Source organism: Prosopis cineraria, unplaced genomic scaffold (assembly GCF_029017545.1).
Source record: "Prosopis cineraria cultivar Desert tree isolate PC_DT_omini unplaced genomic scaffold, ASM2901754v1 PC2, whole genome shotgun sequence".
Taxonomy (NCBI): Eukaryota; Viridiplantae; Streptophyta; class Magnoliopsida; order Fabales; family Fabaceae; genus Prosopis; species Prosopis cineraria.
In genome coordinates this window covers 40,951,069-40,969,852 of record NW_026555333.1, presented here as the reverse complement: position 1 = coordinate 40,969,852, position 18,784 = coordinate 40,951,069, and the positions used below count along the sequence as shown (strand labels likewise).

At 31.9% G+C, this 18,784-nt stretch overlaps 1 protein-coding gene across 3 annotated transcripts; it reads right to left on the bottom strand.

The window, feature by feature from the left end:
• Positions 1-16,557: 16,557 nt before the first annotated feature.
• LOC129299223 (probable glutamate carboxypeptidase VP8) lies at positions 16,558-18,517 on the bottom strand. Of its 3 annotated transcripts, none has more exons than XM_054937699.1 (5): positions 18,362-18,517; positions 18,077-18,172; positions 17,512-17,664; positions 17,181-17,249; positions 16,558-16,870 (listed from the first exon to the last, which is right to left on the bottom strand). In XM_054937699.1, the coding sequence occupies exons 1-5, from the start codon at positions 18,449-18,451 to the stop codon at positions 16,823-16,825; spliced, it is 456 nt and encodes a 151-aa protein (XP_054793674.1). In that variant the 5' UTR covers positions 18,452-18,517; the 3' UTR covers positions 16,558-16,822. The 3 variants fall into 3 exon arrangements, with proteins under 3 accessions (XP_054793674.1, XP_054793667.1, XP_054793682.1); XM_054937692.1 differs by having other exon boundaries at positions 18,077-18,153; XM_054937707.1 differs by lacking the exon at positions 17,181-17,249 and having other exon boundaries at positions 18,077-18,153.
• Positions 18,518-18,784: the final 267 nt, after the last annotated feature.

Below are 18,784 nucleotides of genomic sequence, written 5' to 3'. Positions count from 1 at the left end.
TGAGATCAGCTAGGATGAAAAGGAACCAATCCATCAATGTAGCTCAAGAGTGCAAAATGTTATTGCCGAGAATTTGACAATTAAATGGCCACTCAACTTGCGCTGAAATGAAACAAATATTTAGAGTCCATAATTCAGGTTGTGTTCGAAAAATGTGAGATTGGGTTTAAGAATTTCAAAAAAAAAATAAATTTTAAATTTTTTTCAGACAGCTTGAATAAGGTCAACAAATTTAAATTTAACTTGAATATTTGAATTCTTTCTTGTTAGCCTTGTCTTTTTTTTTTTTTTTCCCCATCTTCTTCAAATCCAGTTTGTGCCCGAGGTACTATCATGCTCCTTTTTTCTCCAAACTACACATGTACTTTTTTATATTCATGTAAAAAAATTAATTTTTTAATCCTTCAAGTAAGGACATATGTAGAGGACAAGGGGTTGCTCCACACCCCACAATTTGATTGGTCCTTTGAAAAAATTTTGGATTTTTTTTATTTTGGTTGTAAAAAAAAATGTAACAATGAGTGTCCTCCACATTTTAAGTAGTTTTCACCTGCCCCCCATATATTTGTTTTTAGATTCTTCCTTGCCTCCAAGTTTTCACTCAATATAATTATGATTCAGTCTTTTAACTATAATTCAATGAGACACAGTGTCTAAAGTTCTAAGTACTTAAAATTTTAATTCCTAAAGTTTTAATTCAATTTGAGGTGTTGGTTTGTGTTCTCGAAGAACTAGAAAAATCTTGGACCAGTGGGTGGAATGAGGCCCTTTTGGATGCCTGCTTTTCAATACAAATGGCAAGCCGAATAACGTCACCTAGCGTTCAATGTTGCTGCAGTTGGACTTGGTGTGCGACATTAGTGTTTAACCCTTTTAGATAGCGAGCTATGGTCTGTTCCTTTTTTTCTATATGTCACACACGCTTCATCATAAGTTCTTCAAAGCACCTTATGTATTCCTCTACAAAAAGCATTTTCTGGCCCAAATTTTGTAGCTGGAGGAAATTTTCCTAGGTGTAACGCACAAGTAGAAATTTCTAGGTGAGTTTCATTTTGTCCCATGTCTGAATTTTATTCTTCCCTTCACACTCATGCTTCTTCTTCAAGTTTTCCACCAAATAGAAGTATGCTTTTTTAGCTTAATGGCTATGGTCTTGACCTTCTATTCATTTGGCATGTCTTTATATTTAAAAACACATTTGATGGTGTGTAGCCAATCCTCGAACTCTTCAAGCTATAAATTCCCTTCAAACTTAGGAATTTTAACCTTGATGTCACTAAGGGGAAATGGGTATCTTCAATGATGGCGGTTTCCGAGGGATGATAAATTACTGCTATAAGAATTACCTTCCTGGTTTTCTTTTAGAGTTTTTAATAAAGCACCTATATCCAGTGTCTCATCTTGTCCATTTCAACCTCATGCACAATCTTACATCTTGAAGGTATTTTGGAGCTTTTTTGCAAGATTAAGACTTAAGCAGAACAATTATCATATATAGGTTAGAAGGGTGTAGGGTTAAAAAATTAGGATTTTGGAAAGGCAAATTAAAGGGTGAAATTGGAATTTCCAGGAAAAAAAATAAGGAGCAGATGTGTAATTTAATGAAAAATATGGGGCTCAAATGGAATCTCATAAAATTCAAGTGTCAAAATGTAATTTAAAGAAAGATGTGAGGTCAAGGTCAAACTGCAATTTTGAAAAATATGGCTAATCGGGCAAGCTAACGTGGCAGAGATGGAAACATGTCACTCTTTGGTTAGCCAGACTGTCTTTGACTAGTCAATTAGTTGACATGGCAGATGATGTCAGCGTTTTCTACTTCTAACAAGTGTGTGTGATGTGTGGATTGACAATGACAAGGTGTGGAATTCCAATGATGGCGCACGAGGTTGTTTTGGGCATTAGGACATCTCTTGGTCCACATTTTATGACCTCCTGAATATGATGGTAAGGTTAGTTTTTGCAACAAAAAAAAAAAAGTCCCAAAGGTGGAGTTTAAGCACAACAATGGAGGCCCCTCTAAAACCCTCCCTGTTTTCAATGTTTTTCTCAACCCACTCCTTACTCTCTTGCTTTTTGGACTTCTAGAACCAACTTTGATAACAAAAATAGTATAGAAATCGGCAAGAAACAATTTTCTAAAGGAAATGATTTTATTCAAATTGAGGTGGTTTACAATGATCACAAGGGGTCCTATTTATGCTATTATGGGGAAGAGACAGCACCTTAAATTGAAATGAATGATTAAGAAGAAGTTATACCATGTCTATTACTTATTGTGACTACGTTATGCTGCAAAGTGATGAAACGGTCAAAACAAAAATAGACGAGGGTGTTATATTGTAACCGATCCATTCAAACTCCCGTTTCAGAACTTTCTCTAAATTTGATGCCTTTTTTTTCAACTTTTTATGAAATCCATGTGGAACTTATTTGGAAGCCACAAGATCAATTTTTAACATTGTTATCAATTTTTTCGCCACATAGAATGACTGGTTAATTATTTAGGGGTGAGTTATGGATGATAAGGATTAATTTTTTAATCGAAGAAAAATTTAAAACTAAATTTTAATCAAGTTAAAAGTTGATTAACAACTAAATCATAACAAGTTATAATTGGGAGATTGAATTATAACTTAAAGGATCAAAAAATTAATTTTTCCTTTACTTGTTATTGTAATTAGGTTTAAGAGATTCATTTTTGATGAGTGAACTTTGTGTTTCAAAATATATAGTGTTACCTAATTTATCTCTCAATAGAAGAACCTTAATCATTTGACATTGTTCTTATTTGCAATTATTTTGTTACCTTTATCAATTCAATATAAATAGAATTAGTTTTATCAATTTGATATAAACTACTACAAAATTAGGCCTTTAATAGTCAAATATTTTGATGTCATTTAAAGTCTTTATGTTTGCTAAACGTTTAAAAATAGTCAAATAATAGTTGACAGTTATTTAAAACAATCATAAAAAGAAAAAAAAAACTTTAGTTGACAATTATATTGTTATCACCCCAAATTAGTTCCATCCAATCTAAAGAACGAAAAGAAACAAACCTCAATTAACCTCACCAAATACTCAAGTGCTTTTAAATCCCAAACTAACCTCTTGCATGCACCAAAATCCAATAACAAGAGAGTATTACATAGCACAACTTGAATAAGCACATTCAACATTCATATGTGATATCCTTTGTCTTGGCTTTTCAATTATTCTTACATCAGTGGCTTGCTTTTGAAATATTTTTTGTTCATATGAATGAAGTAATGTCATCTTCCATAATATACACGAATAGATGGAACTGCTACATGTTGCATAATAGAAGAAAAATCAGAATCAAGTCCATCGAGCCTTAAAATATGCAACAACCTGCGAAAACACTTGTAAGAATAATATATATATATATATATATATATAGCAGCTATTGGCCCCAAGAATATGAATCTAAATTTGTATCTTTGACAGCGAAAAGAGATGGAGTAATATGCTGAATTGAGGATATTTGACTTCTATACAAACTATGGTAAACAGCTAGATGATTGAAAAGTTATAAACATATCTAAACTAAGATCACTTCATATATATATATATATATATGCTTAAAATGTTGGAATATTTATTTAATTATGGATTAACATTAATTAATAAGCCCAAACAGATTGGTCCTTATGATCTTGTGTGGACCGTGAGAGGAGGACCATACAAATGAGTCCAATTGACAGAGGCCCAACCCACAACCCAGTAGCCGTCAGTTATTCTCTATCTCTTAACTGACTGAGTCAGAGATAATAAAATATATCATTATTTATTATTTAATAAGGTGGTTACCGATCTAATCTATATATATAACGATTAGTCGATAACCATAAAAACACACCACTCATTTCTTCTACTTCTATTATCTCTGAACTCTCTGAAAGCTCTGGGGACTTGTGGGTTGTGTACCTACCTATACTCGAGATAATCGAGATTTCTCTAGCACTTATGGATTTTTTAGGTACGTATGAATTACTTTATTCTATCATATTTTATTATACATATGAATTGAAATATAAAGATTTAACATGAAATAGATAGAGGTAGAATTGGCCCAAAAAAGAAATAGATAGAGGTAAAAGAAGCAGTGCATTAGAATTTTTACAAACAGCTGCCCAGTTTCATATATAGTTGTATCCTTGGAGTCAGGATCCTTGACCTGAATTTGACAAAAATTGTAGCTGATTTTCCATACGTTAGTAAGAAATCCAGAGTAAACACGATATATTGTGCAATATTAACCTTGCAACATAAAAAAATAATGCAAAAAATCTCTCATACCATCAGAATAATTCTTATGAATAGGTTATAATACAATTTTTTCCATTTGAAATTAGTTAAATTTAAGAAGAGCAAAGTAGCAAATTGCAAAGCATCGCTAAAGGGATGCTTATACATTTAATTAAAAGGTGAAATACACACATATAAACACTTTTATATATACGCAAGTTACCTTTTTTGTGTGCTCCAGAATGAAATCTACATAAACCAGATCCTTGAACAACGCAATCTTGCTGTATTAAGGACATCTTTGGAACCCACATTTATAAGGTTCTGCTCCACCCTCTCAGTGGATACAATCTACATAAAAAATAAAAAAAATAAAAAAACTTGATCAGGGAGCATACTACAAGAAGGGTTACCATAATTGCAGTTGAGCATGTTTATCTGTCTTGAAAATGTTAGGATCTATCCTCTGCAAGAATAATTGATAGTGCTGGAAAATTGAAAATATATAAACATAAAGAAAATGTCTAAGAAGTAAAAAAATTGAGCATGACAAGCACTACAACAAAACAGTATATTTCTCTCAAAAATTTCTCTCAGAAATAATAAGGTGAGAAGTTCTCTCTGATTTTCTCTCGGAAAATCTCTTATATGAATGTTTTCACAAATTTTCTCTCAGTTTATGAAATAGAGAGAAAATTGGAGAGAAAATTTGAGAGAAACTTGAGAGAAAGTAAGCGCGCTATGGCGGGAATTTATTCTCTTGAACAATATCAAGAGAAACATTTGGCAGAAATAATAAATAAAAAACAAAAAATTGTAAAAAAAATTTGCATAATGTTTCTCTCGGATAAATCAGAGAGAAGATTTCTCTTGGATTATTCGGAGAGAATCTTAATATTTTCTCTCAAAATAATCCCAGAGAAATTGTTCTCTCAAAAGTAATCGAGAGAAGTTTCTCTCAGAATAATCGAAGAGAAATATTTTAAAAATTATAAAAAAATTCTATATAATATATTCTCTCATAATAATCTGAGAGAAATATTTCTCTCAATAATATTTGAGAGAAATGCTTAAATTTCTCTCGAAAACTTCTGAGAGAAATGTTCTCTTAGATTATTCTGAGAAAACTTTGATATTTTCTCTTAAAATTTTCTAAGAGAAATTATTTTTTTATTTTTCAAATTATAATGAATTTTGTTAACATTGAAGTATATATTTTTTTTATAAAAGTAAAGTAAATTAAATTACTTGTGAAATATTAACCAGGAACTAATCATCATTTTAAATTGTGAATATATATAAAAAAATATTATATTTGATTTAAGGATTTGTAATATTAAAACAATAGAAAATAAATTAAATATATTGTTGTTCATATGTGTTATAACCTATTTGCATAATGATATAGACATTCCACTAATAACTTGTTTTTCCTAGTTCATAAGGTGAAATATATAAGTGACAATTGTTTAATTAATTACTTGTAATATGTATGAAATAGTGTATGTTTTGCATTTATTGTCATGCGCATGCGTGCACATAGGTATACATATCTTGTATTATATTCTCTTGGTCCCAACTTATAAAAGAATACTGGTGGTATTTTGTTATACGTAATCTTGCGTCATTTTATCTTATAACTTGAGATGCAATATTTAGTATGTTATTTTTATAAAGAAAATTTAAGAAGAAAGAAGCTTAAGGGAAGAATTTGATAAATAGTAGTTTCTCACTAGTAATATTGAAATATAAATAATGGGCTTTTATGTATAAAATAATGTAAAATAAATAATATTTTAATAATTTTCATTGTTAATAAGGATTTTTATATAAAATATAATAGTTTAGGATTATTGTGTGTGTGTGTGTGTGTGTGTTTATATAATTATGCATGGGATAATGAGTACATGGTACTATAGCTCAATTGGTGATAATAAATTATTATTTATATCCCTCAAGTGTTGAGTTCAAAACTCCATAAGTCCATTTTTTTTTATTTTGCTGGTACAAAAAAAAAGTTAAACGTGAAGCAATTGAAAAAAAAAAAAAAGAATTTAAAGTTATATCTGAAATCCCTAATTTCACTTTCACTTTCACTGTGGAATTTCATTTCCCTCCCCTCTATCACTCACTCTTGCCGCCTCTCTCTTTCAGGTCATCCTTTCCTCTTCATCTCTCCTCACCTTCTTCCTCTCTCTTTCAGATCATGCTTATAGGAGGAACAAACAGAATTTTCAAAAAAATGTTATAGAGAATTCACCACCTCCATCAAGGTATTCAGGAGATGAATTGTACGATCAAGTTAGGGGATTCCCAAAAATAACTGATAAACCAAACATGCGTTTAGAGGGGTATCTAGTAGAATATAATTGGACTAAACGTAGTATATTTTGGGATTTACCCTACTGGCGTGATCTCCAAAATCCATATAACTTAGATGTTATGCACATCGAGGGAAATGTCTTTAATAATGTGTTCAATACAGTGATGGATGTGAAAGGTAAAACAAAAGACAATGAACAAGTAAGATTAGATATAGCCAAATATTGTAAACGACCATCTTTACACGTGAAAGATCTGGGCAATGAAAAAATGAAAAAACCTAATGTTCCATATAGCTTTAATATGGAGCAAAAGCGAGCTGTGTGTGAATGGGTGAAAACTCTAAAGCTTCCAGATGGCTATGCATCCAACTTAGGACGGTGTGTTGATATGAAAAGTTGCACATTAGGTAGAATGAAAAGTCATGATTGCCATGTTTTTATGGAGAGATTACTTCCAATAGTATGCAATAGTTTTCCATACTCAACATTTGAAGGTTTGACACAGTTGAGCCATTTTTTTCGAGATCTTTGTGCACCAACTTTACAACTCGATAGTCTTAAAGTTATGGAGCAGAATATTCCTATTATTTTATGTAATCTTGAAAAGATATTTCCTCTTAGTTTTTTTGATGTTATGGAGCATCTACCTGTTCACGTGGTGTATGAAGCCATGGTTGGTGGACCTGTACAATATAGGTGGATGTATCCTTTTGAAAGATTTTTATACACATTAAAGCGGAAGGTAAAAAATAAGGCTCATGTTGAAGGCTCTATTTGTGAAGCTTACATTCTTGAAGAGACTTTAACTTTTTGCTCTTATTATTTAGAAACACATGTTCAATCAAGAACTAGGAGGGCTACTCGAAATGATGATAGTGGTGAATGTGATGATTATTCTTCTATTTCTATCTTCAATTATTCGAGGCGGCCTCTTGGGAAAATAAGTCAAAACACTCATCTTCTCACTTTAAAAGAGCAAGCTGCCATAACATTGTATATTCTTCTCAATACTCCTGAAGTCAAACCTTTCCTTAAGTATGAATATTTTAATCTTTGATATAATGTACAAATTTGCTACTTCACATTCTTAATTATATCATGTAGTTAATTAGTTTGTGTTCTAATACATTTCTTATGAGCAATCAAGTGGTGATATCAATGAATTTCCTGATTGGTTCAGAAATTATATAAGTTAATTTCCTTATCTTTAAAATCTTTTCAATTTTTCTCACATTTTGAAAAAAAATAACTATTTGTTCTACTTTTTTCAAATAGATTTTAAATCCTCAAAATGGGATACAAGATAAGTTGTTAATTTCTTTGGCTTGGGGTCCTAAGACACGTGTGCTTACATTCGATCAATATCTAGTGAATGGTTATAAGTTTCACACAGCTTCTTGGGCAAAAGGAAGGAAGACCAATAATAGTGGTATAAGTGTCAAGAGAATAAGTCATAATGGAGTTGAATATTCTTATCATGGTGTGTTGAATGAGATTATATAATTAGATTTCACCGGTGACCTATCTCGGTACTTGACAATCTTCAAATGCATGTGGTATGATCCTACAAGTCGTGGGACTCGAGTTCATCCTAAATATGGAATTGTAGAGGTTCATTCCAAAAAAAGATATACGGGGAATGATGATTTTATCTTTGCCCAACAAGCTGAACAAGTATATTTTACAAAATATCCCAAATCAACTCCTAAAAAAAAAGATTGGCTTGTTGTGATAAAGACAAAAGCAAGGAATATAGTTGATGCACCTGATTACTGTGATGATGCGCCATTTCAAGATGAAGCAAATAATCCTCCTCAGTTGATTGAGGGTGATGATATGCTATTTGAAGTTGAGGCGAACCTAAGAGATAATACTGTCCATATTGAAGAAGTCAGTGGCATAAGCGTGAGGGAGATTACTAGTGATGAAGCAATTGATGAAAGTTCTGATAAGGACTTAATTCATACTGACTCATCTGAAACTGAGGAGGAACCTCCAAGTGATTTTTATTTATCTAATGATTGATAAAATATTAGTAAATCATGTTATTTAACTTACTATTATTTATTACGTTTTTTTGCCTTCTTTATTTGTGTTAGTTGTCTTTAACTTATGTTTTTTTTCATGTTTTAGATGTCAGATTCACGAAGGAATAAGGACAAAAAAGGAAAAGGTCTATATAAAGAGAGACCACCTCGACCCTTAGCATCTAGGTGCCTATCATCATCACAAGGCACAAACTCTCCACCTATTATACATCATGAGCATATATCATCACCCTCCTCTACATCTCAGCACATTCATACAACTTGTAGTCCTTCCCCTCTTTCTGATACACCTTCTGATAGGAATTCACCAAATGTAGTGAGCCACGAAATAAACTCATCTAATAGTTTTATGCTTCTTGATGCTGGGTCAAGAGCAAATGATGGTCGTTTAGTTATTAGGCCGCATGGTTCTAATGAGTAGGTATTTCTTTAGATAACTTTATTTATATTAATAGTTATTAGGTCATTGCTATTAATTTTGATGACTATTATTTTTCATAGATTCTTTCCTCATGCTTCAACTGTATCTGGTATTCTGAAATAATTAAAAGTAAATATGAGCATGGATGGCCTGAGTTTAAAAAAGTTCCAGCTGATGTCAAGAAGTTATGGTTTGGAGAATTTAAGGTGAGAATTTTTGTTAAAGTTATATTCAATCCTTATTTATCATATTTATCTAACAATCTTTAACATTTATGTAGCTAAGATTTGCTTGGGATCTTGCTTTTGATGGGGCAATCTATCAAATATGGAAGAAGAGAGCTGGTTCAATCTTTCGTTCATCATTACAAGACATTCATAGTGAAAAATGTAAAGGTGGTTGGATGCTTGAAAAACCAAGAAAGGATTTAGAAATATATTGGAATAGTGAAGAGTTCAAGAAAAAATCCACCACCAACAAGGCAAATCACGCAAAAGATCCAGGAAGCTGCAAACATTGAGGTGGTCGAGTGTCACTTTCAGATTATAAAAGAAAGATGGTAAACATTTATCACATGCTCTTTACTTTTTTATTCTTTTATGAATTTCTAATTTCTTTTGTTGGAATTTTGCAGGAAGATGAGTGTGGCCATGAGGTCCATTTTCCTGAGGCATTTAAAAAAACTCAATATGATGGAAAAAAAGGGGGATGGATTTCTGAGAGAGCTGAACAAACATACGTGAGTTATTTTAAGTTTGCTTAGATATTTTTTTGTTTAAAAATATTGCAAATTTTGATAATTAATAATTTATTATTCTTCATTAATGCAAAAACTCTTTGAGCAACTTCGTGATAGTCAAGACCCTACATTATTTGAGTCTGATTCCACTTTATGGATCAAAGCTGTGGGAGGCAAGAGTAAAAAAGGGCGTGGTTTTGGATTAGGAGAGCAAGTTGGTCTTCTCAACTCATATAGCTCAACTACATCCAATTATGGTGAACTTACACAGTTAAGGCGTCGTATGGAGGATATATTTCAACAAAAGTTACATGAAAAAACCAAAAGTTATGAAGAAAGTTTGGCTAATGTTGTAGCTAGAACGGAGGCCCAACAAGAAGAAATGAGAGCAATGAAAACCACACATGAAGCTCGAGAAAAGCAATTTAGAGATGAGCTATCACAAAATCAAAAGTTCTTGAAGAAAATGATGGCTCAATTTAAGGCCTCCACCAGTCATAGTGTTCCTGTAATCGATGCCTAAGAAGATGAGATGTCTAGTAGTGATGATGGGTCAGATGATGAGTCTAATGATGATACTGATTATGAGTAGATGTTTAGGATTTTTAGTAATTTTGTTATATGTTATAACTTTTGATTGACTTGTAAAGAGTTTTATGGAAACATCTATTTAAATTGGCTGTCAAAAAATTAGTGCTGTTACATTGGTGCTATTATAAAATGTTGAAATGTTAATGTCACAGGGAAGAGGACTAAAAGGGAACAACATTGACATCAATATATAATGTCATGTTCTCACAAAATTCTCTCAAAACCTTCTGAGAGAAAATGTTTCTCACGAAATATTTTGAGAGAGAGAGTGACCAAAGTAGTACACGTCTCATGTGTGATTTCTCTTGAATTAGCCCGAGAGAAATATGTTCTCTCAAAAAATTTCAAGAGAACTTTCTAACTTTCTCTCAGAATTGGTTGAGAGAAATTTCTCTCAGATAATTCAGAGAGAAAGTTCTCTCTGAAAATACCGAGAGAATGTTCTCTCAAAATTACCCGAAAGAAATTTCTCTCGAATTAACCTAAGAGAAGTTCTCTCAGATAGTTCGGAGAGAACATATTTCTCTCAAAAGTTTCAGAGAGAATATGTTTCTCTTGAAATATCACGAGAGAAAATATTTTTTCCTACGAAAATTTACTCTCTCTTTTTATTTGAGAGAAATTCCGAGAGAAATAAATTTTCTCTCGGATATCTTCACTTTTCTCTTGGAAAATGTCCAAGAGAAAAGTGTTGTTTTGTTGTAGTGAAGCCCAAATCCCATTGAACGAAAAATTATGAGAAATGAAAAATTATAAATTTACAGCCTGTACATTTTCTATACATAATTTTCAAAACCACAAAAATAAATTGAAAAGTGGAGATGAAATTACTACTACCATTCTTCAAACAGTTCCAGCTCTTACGATAATCCTATAATAAAAGCATCGTTAATTAGTGCCATTTAATATTTTGCAAAAAGATATAGGCTTTTATTCCCTTGAGAGGAAAAAATCAAAGGAAACTGGAGAATCATGGACAGAGCACCTATTATATGTGGATGTAAGAAAATTTACATTCATCATATCACAATAACATGTTTGTTTAACAAGGTATAGTGCCTAACATGGACTAAATTGTTTAACAAGGCATATCACAGCTCTCCGATTTCTTCTCTCCAAGTGCTCGCGAATCATGCCTGTAAGTCTGTTCATCAAATTCATAGTAAAGTATTATTGATAGGATGAAAGGCGTATTCTAATAGAGTGCTGAGATGAAAGGCCAAAAATGCAATTGATTAATTCATTAAACAACTTACTGGCATTCGTAGAGGCACAATAGGAGAGAGAACGGTGCAAGCAGCATCATAATACCTTTTGGTATTCCATTGATATGATTTCTCTGAAAAACCAAACCCCTGCAAAGCTTTCCGCTAGTATCATCATTACTTTCTTCTTCGTCACCGTTAGATTTCATGAGCAATTTCTTCATGAAACTGAGCAAATAAAACTTGGTAACAATCAATTTGTAAGTTTGTGTCTGAACATGCTTAAGCTAATGGCATTTCATAGATATAAATAAGCTTTAAGGCGAAGAAAAAAATGGATTGTCAAAATAATGTGCGCCAAAAATTTTCTCAAATATTAGGTTTATCACAAAAAAAATGACAATGGGCTATCAAAACCGTGTGCGCCGAAAGTTTCATTAGATATTAGGTTTGTGATAAAAATGGACTCTCGAAACAGTGTGTGCTAAAAGTTTCAACAAATATTAGATTTATGATAAAAAAGAATGGGCTTTTGGAGTAGTGTGTTTTATAAGTTCCATCAAATGGCTCAAATTCCTTGTGATAAAAGGTTGAGATTCACAAATTTATCAGTTGCATGAGTTGACAAAAATGTATCATTTTAATAATCTCGAAAAGTGTGATTTACACCTTGAGATGATATGATACATAGCTGTTTTCTAGGTTTCATGAACGGTTAAGAGTAAAAGCAATACTTCTTTGGTCTTATTTATAGGGAAAAAAGAAAACAAAATTTTTTATCCTATTTATAAATCACTTGTCAATTTTCAATGCTTCTTTTTATATTTTTATCTTTTTTAAATGCTTTAAATAAAAATATCAATAATGAGATTTAAGAATATTTATTAGCGGTAAAGGTGGAGACTTGTTTAATCTTAAGATAACGTTAACAAAATTTAAAGTTGTTCTTAATTTCGGTGAAATATGCTAGAAGTGATTTATAAATGAAACTAGAGAGAGTATCATTTTCAAAGCAATACTAGCATATTCCTTACTCTTGATGTTAAAAAACTAAAATGAAATTATATATAATTTACTTATGTGATAATTATTTACATTTCCTTTCATATGAAAAATGTTTCTTTTTTATTGTCATGGAAATCAATTATGGTCTTTTTCCATAGCTTTAACACGTTATGGACTCTAGAAATTCTTTGGCTAGCTTACTTTTGGATCCTCGAACGTGAGTTTAGAGAACTTTCAAACTATGCAATTTTGTTCTCTAATTTTTGATAATTTGGTTACTTTAAGGTTTAAAAAATTCATTTCTATCCATGCCTTTGTTTCAAAATGTAAGTGAACTTTAATAATCTCGCCTTGTTATTATTGGTTGGATTACAATTATTGTTGCCTTTGTCCTTTGAGTTCACTATAAATTGAATTAGTTTACCCAATTATAACACTAAATTACCCTAAAATATTGTAGATATTTATTATTGAGATCAGCCACGTACACTAGCTATATAATATAATTCTTATATTGTAACATGAATTTCTATTTACAATTATTTACAGTTCATTTTATAGGAATCTGTAACATCCCGAAATTTTAAGACTTGGATTTATAAAAATAAAATAAAACAAAATATCTACAATCAAATTAAAATTTAGAATAATTTGATAGAGGTCCAGAGTTTGAATTTTACTAAGTAAAAGTTTAGTTTTATTTGATTTTTAACTATGGAAAAATTACCAAAGTTGACCCGGCTTTTGTGCAATAATAAAAAATATTGGGCCATTTCTTGTAATTTTTCCCAAACTTTTAGATTAGCTTTTATAAGGGAAAAGAGATGCAGAAACGCAGAGAAAAGAAAGGAAAGGAAACGCACGAGAGGGAGAGAGGAAGGAGAGAAGAGAAAGGGAGAGAGTTAGGCTTGGATCTAGGAGTCTTTGCGACCGTTGCGAGCTCGGCTACACGATAGGTAAACTCCCTACTTCAATCCTCTTCTCTTTCTCTTGATTTTTTTCAATTTTTGGAAGAGGAAATTTTTGGATTTTGATCCCAAAGGCTTTATTATTGTAAGCTTTTGTTTCTTTAGATCCTAGGGAGCATGTTTTGAGTTTTTATATAGTGATCTAATGTTTTGAGTGAAAAATTGGATGAAAAGAGGTGTTTTGGGCACAAAATAAACCCTAAAAAATTGAGTTTTTGCTCCTCAATGGTTTAAGCCTATTGATTTAGTTATAATTTTGCTATTTGAGCCCAATAAGATTTAAATTAAGATTTGGTTTTCATTATAAGGGCTAATGGTGAAAGTTGGTGACACTAAGTAAAGGTTTTTAATTGATTAAAAAAATTATATAAATTGAAAATTAGCCTAGTGATGGCTAATAAATGGTTTTGGTGGTTAAGTGATACTATGTGAATGGTTGGTTTAATATATGGACCATTGAGATGGATTATGGCTCATAGACCCAAGTTGTGTGGTATGAGTTATAGTCTTCATTAATGCTATTTGACATGATAAGTGATGTGGATCACTTATATGTTGTAAGAATTGTTGGTGAAATTTGTTCAGAAGTTAAGGAACAAGCCAAGCCCTATTTTGTATAAGGGGAACCCTTTTGGTACCAAAGGGTTGAGATAACAGGGGAATTTATATTTCTTATTACTTTGTTTTAGCTATTTTTGGATAAATATTACTAGTTATCATGCATTACATGTTTTAAAAGATTAAATGTGCTTTATAAGGGGTTATGGGGTACTACTTTGATTATAGTGCAAATATGTTTTCTAATTGTCTAATAATAATATTTTTATGGAAATGAGATTTATAAATATTATACTACTTTAGAGTGTTGAATGGTCAATACTCAGGAAAGGTAGACAAGAGTAAAAGGCATGATCTCGGTGGGAGTTCACCAATGAGAAGGTGTGGATTTTTGATATTCTATGGCACACTGTCAGTACTCAGTATTGTTTTACGTATTGTGGGCTCAGTGCACTAAAGTAGTTAGTGTATTGAGTGTTCGACACCTTTCAGTGGGGAAGGGAATCCAACATATGAAGTGTGAGGTTGAGTGCCTAGGCCAAAGTAGCCTCACATGGAAAGTAAGTTGGGCTGGCTCTGGGAGAGAGTTAACTTCAACTGCTTAGGATTCATGTCGAAGGGGCATAAGAGGTTCGGTGGATTAGATCATGCCTTAGATTATGTTTTGTACCTGTGGAGGTACAAGTAGGTATAAGGCTTACCTGCGAGTTAAAGAGTGCCAGGGGGCATTCTGTTGGTCATAAAACGCCATACCGGCCTAGGTCAAGCATTCATGCATTTTAAATGGCTAAATTATATACTATGTTGAATTTATTATTCGTTTATTTGATTATGGCTTACTTTGTAATAATCAATATAGATTTCGCTGTTACTGAAACTGTGGTTGTCTCACCCCTTTTTTTTCAATATTCTAGGTCCAGGCGAAGGATTCAGTGGTGGACGGGAAAAGGAGCAAAGCTAGGAGTTTGCTTGTGATTTGTTAAGAACTGCAACCCCTTTCTTTTGAGCAAATATATTGTAATGTATTTAGGATTAGGGTGCCAGTAGGATATGATTATGTATGTGTGTGTGAATATGTGTGGATTGTGTGCTTGTGTATAAATTTTTATCTGTTTGCAGACTTGTGGCTAGGAAACTTGGTTATGGTATGTGGTTTTGATGGATTTACTTAGTAGACCAAGTTTCTATTACAAGCAGATATTTATTTTGATATATATGTGATTTTATAAGCAAATGCAAAGTGGTTGCATTGCAAATGATGTGCTATGAGCAAACATACACCTTGGATAGAGAGAGTGGGTGCGTGGGCCCCACAAGAAGCTCTGAGCCAAGTGAAAATGTTTAGCATATATATTTATATAAATACATGGTATTTAGATTGATTTGTGATCACTCTTGTATGATTTGTGCATTTTGGAGGTTTAGGGTCCATTTTGGGAAATGACACCCGAGTGGTCAAATTTTGATGTATGGGGGTTTTCCATCATTTGAATGTTCTATCAGGTGTTTTTAGTCTTATTTGACGTGTCCAAAGTATTCCCACAAGTTTGTGACCATTAGGATGAGATTTGGACAATTTTGAAAATGATTTTTACCAAAAAGCTGCACTTTTGCATCCGAGTGTCCAAATCTTAATCCGACCGTTGGATCTCTCTAAAATTTAGGTCACAAGTAAAACCTTTTATAAGCTTCGTGTGGGATTTGAAATCACATCGATCAGATATCGGACGGAAAAATGATGCACTCCGAAATTTGGTCTGGAGGTGCTGTCATGACAGCATTAAATTGCTGTCATGACAACTACAGTGTTGATGTTGTAACCTGTATAAAATTCAATTCATCTGTTGGATCTTTCCAAAATTTAGTATGCTAATAGTATTCTTTAAAAGTGACATGTGGGCTTTAAAATCACTACGATCGGAGGTCAGATGATGAAATGGTGCACTCCAAAATTTAGTCCGAAAGTGCTGTCCTGACAGCTTTTTAGTTGTCATGACAGCAAAAATAACCAATTTTTAAACATGTCTAATTTTCAATCCGACCGTTGGATCTTTTTGAAATTTGGTATACTTATAGTACCCTTTGAATGTGACGTGTGAGTTTTAAAATCACTTTGATCGGAGGTCGAATGACGAAACGGTGCCTCCCGGAAGTTGGCCCAGAAAATGCTGTCATGATAGCATCTTTTTATTTCACTTTCGTCTAGCTTGCTTCCGCATGCTATTGGTAGAACCTATAAATTTTTTTTAAAGGCTTTAAATGGTTTGTTTCCTAAGTTGGTTTTAGGATTAATTCCTTAACCACACTTAGTTTATTTGAATTGTGTGATTTTTGGATAACACTCGGGGCAAGTGTTATATAATCTAATTGTCATTAATTCATTTTGTAAAAAATTTCTCTTAGCTGATGATTGTCATGGCCCCAGATCAGTTTGGTCCAATGTACAAAACCGGGAAAAAAAAACAAACCAACAAACTAATTAACCACACCAAAATGCTTCAGTGCTTTTAAATCCCAAACTAATTAACCTCTTACATATTTAAAAAAAAAAAAGAAAAAAGCCAATGACAGCATAATATTACAAAGCAGAACCAGAAAAAGTACATTCATATGCGATATACTTCCCATTGCCTCCGCTTTTTTCAATCATTTTCACTTACATCAGTGGCTTGCTTTTGAGACATTTTTTGTTTATGTGAATGATGACATCTTCCATAGTGCACATGATAGATGGAACTCCTACACGTTGCACAAATGGAGCAAAATTATAATCAAGTCCATTGAGCTATAAAATCTGCAATCAACCAGCAAAAACACGGGCAAGCAATATATATATATATATATATGTATATTGTGCAATTTGGCCTCAAGACTATAAATCTAAATTGGTATTATTAACTATGAAAAGAGATAGCTGACTATGCTAAATTGAGAATATTTTACTTCTATGCAGACTATGATGAACAAATTATTGAACTGTTTTGAATATATCTAAACAGCGATAATCTTATATGCTTGTCAATAGATACAGATGTAAAAGAAGCAGTACATTAGAACTTCCATTTACAGCTGCCTTATTTTCATATGCAGTTGTATGCTTGAAGTCAGGATCCTTGACCTGAATTTTCAACATTTGTAAGAAACTACACAACATATATTGTGTAATACTAACCTTGCAAAATAAAAATAATAATGTAAAAAAATCATACTTTCAAAATAATTATTGAATGTTATAATACAATTTTTTTTTCCTTTTGAAATTCATTAAATTTAAGAAGGAAGAGTAGTGAATTACAAAGGATGCTAAAAGGATGCTCATTTACATTTAATTAAAAAAAATGAAATACACATATGCAAACACATTTATTTACATAAGTTACCTTTTTTGTGTTCTCTTCAAGAACAATATTATCTAACTGAGGAGTGTAGCTAGCAAAGAGATCACCAAATCCTTGAACAACACAGTATATATTGAGGACATCTTTAGACATCAGATTGATCTGAATCTGTCCCACCAACGCAAAGGATGCAATCTACATAATAATCAAATAAACTTGATTAGAGGCCGTATTACAAGAAGTGTTACCATATAGTTGCAGTTGAGCTTTTTTATCTATCTTGGAAATGTTAGGATCTGTTATCCTCTGCAGGAGCAAATAATTGACAGTGCTAGAAAAAATTGAAAATATATAAGCGAAAGGCCAATGTCTAAGAAGTAAAAATTGAGCAAGACAATCCAAATCCTAAAGAACAATAAATATACTTTAAATAATAATTAGTTGCCTTTAAGTCCATATAATCTACTTTTACCAGATTATAACAACAAAAGTATAGCAAAGAAAAATTAAAAGGAAAAAATATTAAATTTACAATCTATCAATTTTCTATATATACATAATTTTCAAAAACACAAATAAATTGAAAAGTGACGATGAAATTGCCTACCATTCCAAACTCCTCACCATATGTCCATGCATCCCTGTGGTTCCGAAGCAGATCGAATCGATCGGGTTCGTCTGATCCTTTTGTATTGCAAAAACACTAAGGATTAAAAAAAAAAAAGACATAACGAAACAACGCTTATTAAATTCTTCACCAAACAGTTGGTATTCAATCTCTATAGATTGGTTGAAATTGCAAAGATAAGGTAAAACCACTTAATTTGATTTAAAAGGAATATGAGTCATATCAAACAACTCAGGAAAAAAAAAAACAGTTTAAATGTAATACCTTTTGGTGTTCCATTAATCTGATTCCTCTGAAAAACCAAAGCCTTGCTGCAAAAGCCACTAGTATCATTACTTTCTTCTTCATCACCATTAGATTTCATGAGTAGGTTCTTCATGAAACCCAAGGCAAATAAAATTTGGTAACAATCAATTTGTAAGTTTGTGTCTAAACACACTTAAGCTGACGGGGTCATATAGATATAAATAAGCTTTAAGGTGAAAAAAAACAGTAGATTGTCAAAACAATGTGCACGGAAAATTTCATTAGATGTTATGGTTATGATAAAAAAAACAATGGGCTGTCAAAACTGTATGCACTGAAAATTTCTTATATGTTAGGTTTATAATTAAAAAAATAATGGACTCTCAAAATAGTATGCATTGGAAATTTCAGCAAACATTAGGTTTATGATAAAAAAATAAT

What these genes read in the sequence shown, in the direction of transcription:
- LOC129299223 (XM_054937692.1), bottom strand. Translation starts at nt 18,476, where the DNA reads ATGAAGAACCTACTCATGAAATCTAATGGTGATGAAGAAGAAAGTAAT. An exon ending in GATTAATGGAACACCAAAAG is followed by an intron (nt 18,154 to 18,361) that starts GTATTACATTTA and finishes GCAATACAAAAG; the next exon opens with GATCAGACGAACCCGATCGA. An exon ending in ATGGTGAGGAGTTTGGAATG is followed by an intron (nt 17,665 to 18,076) that starts GTAGGCAATTTC and finishes ATTATTATGTAG; the next exon opens with ATTGCATCCTTTGCGTTGGT.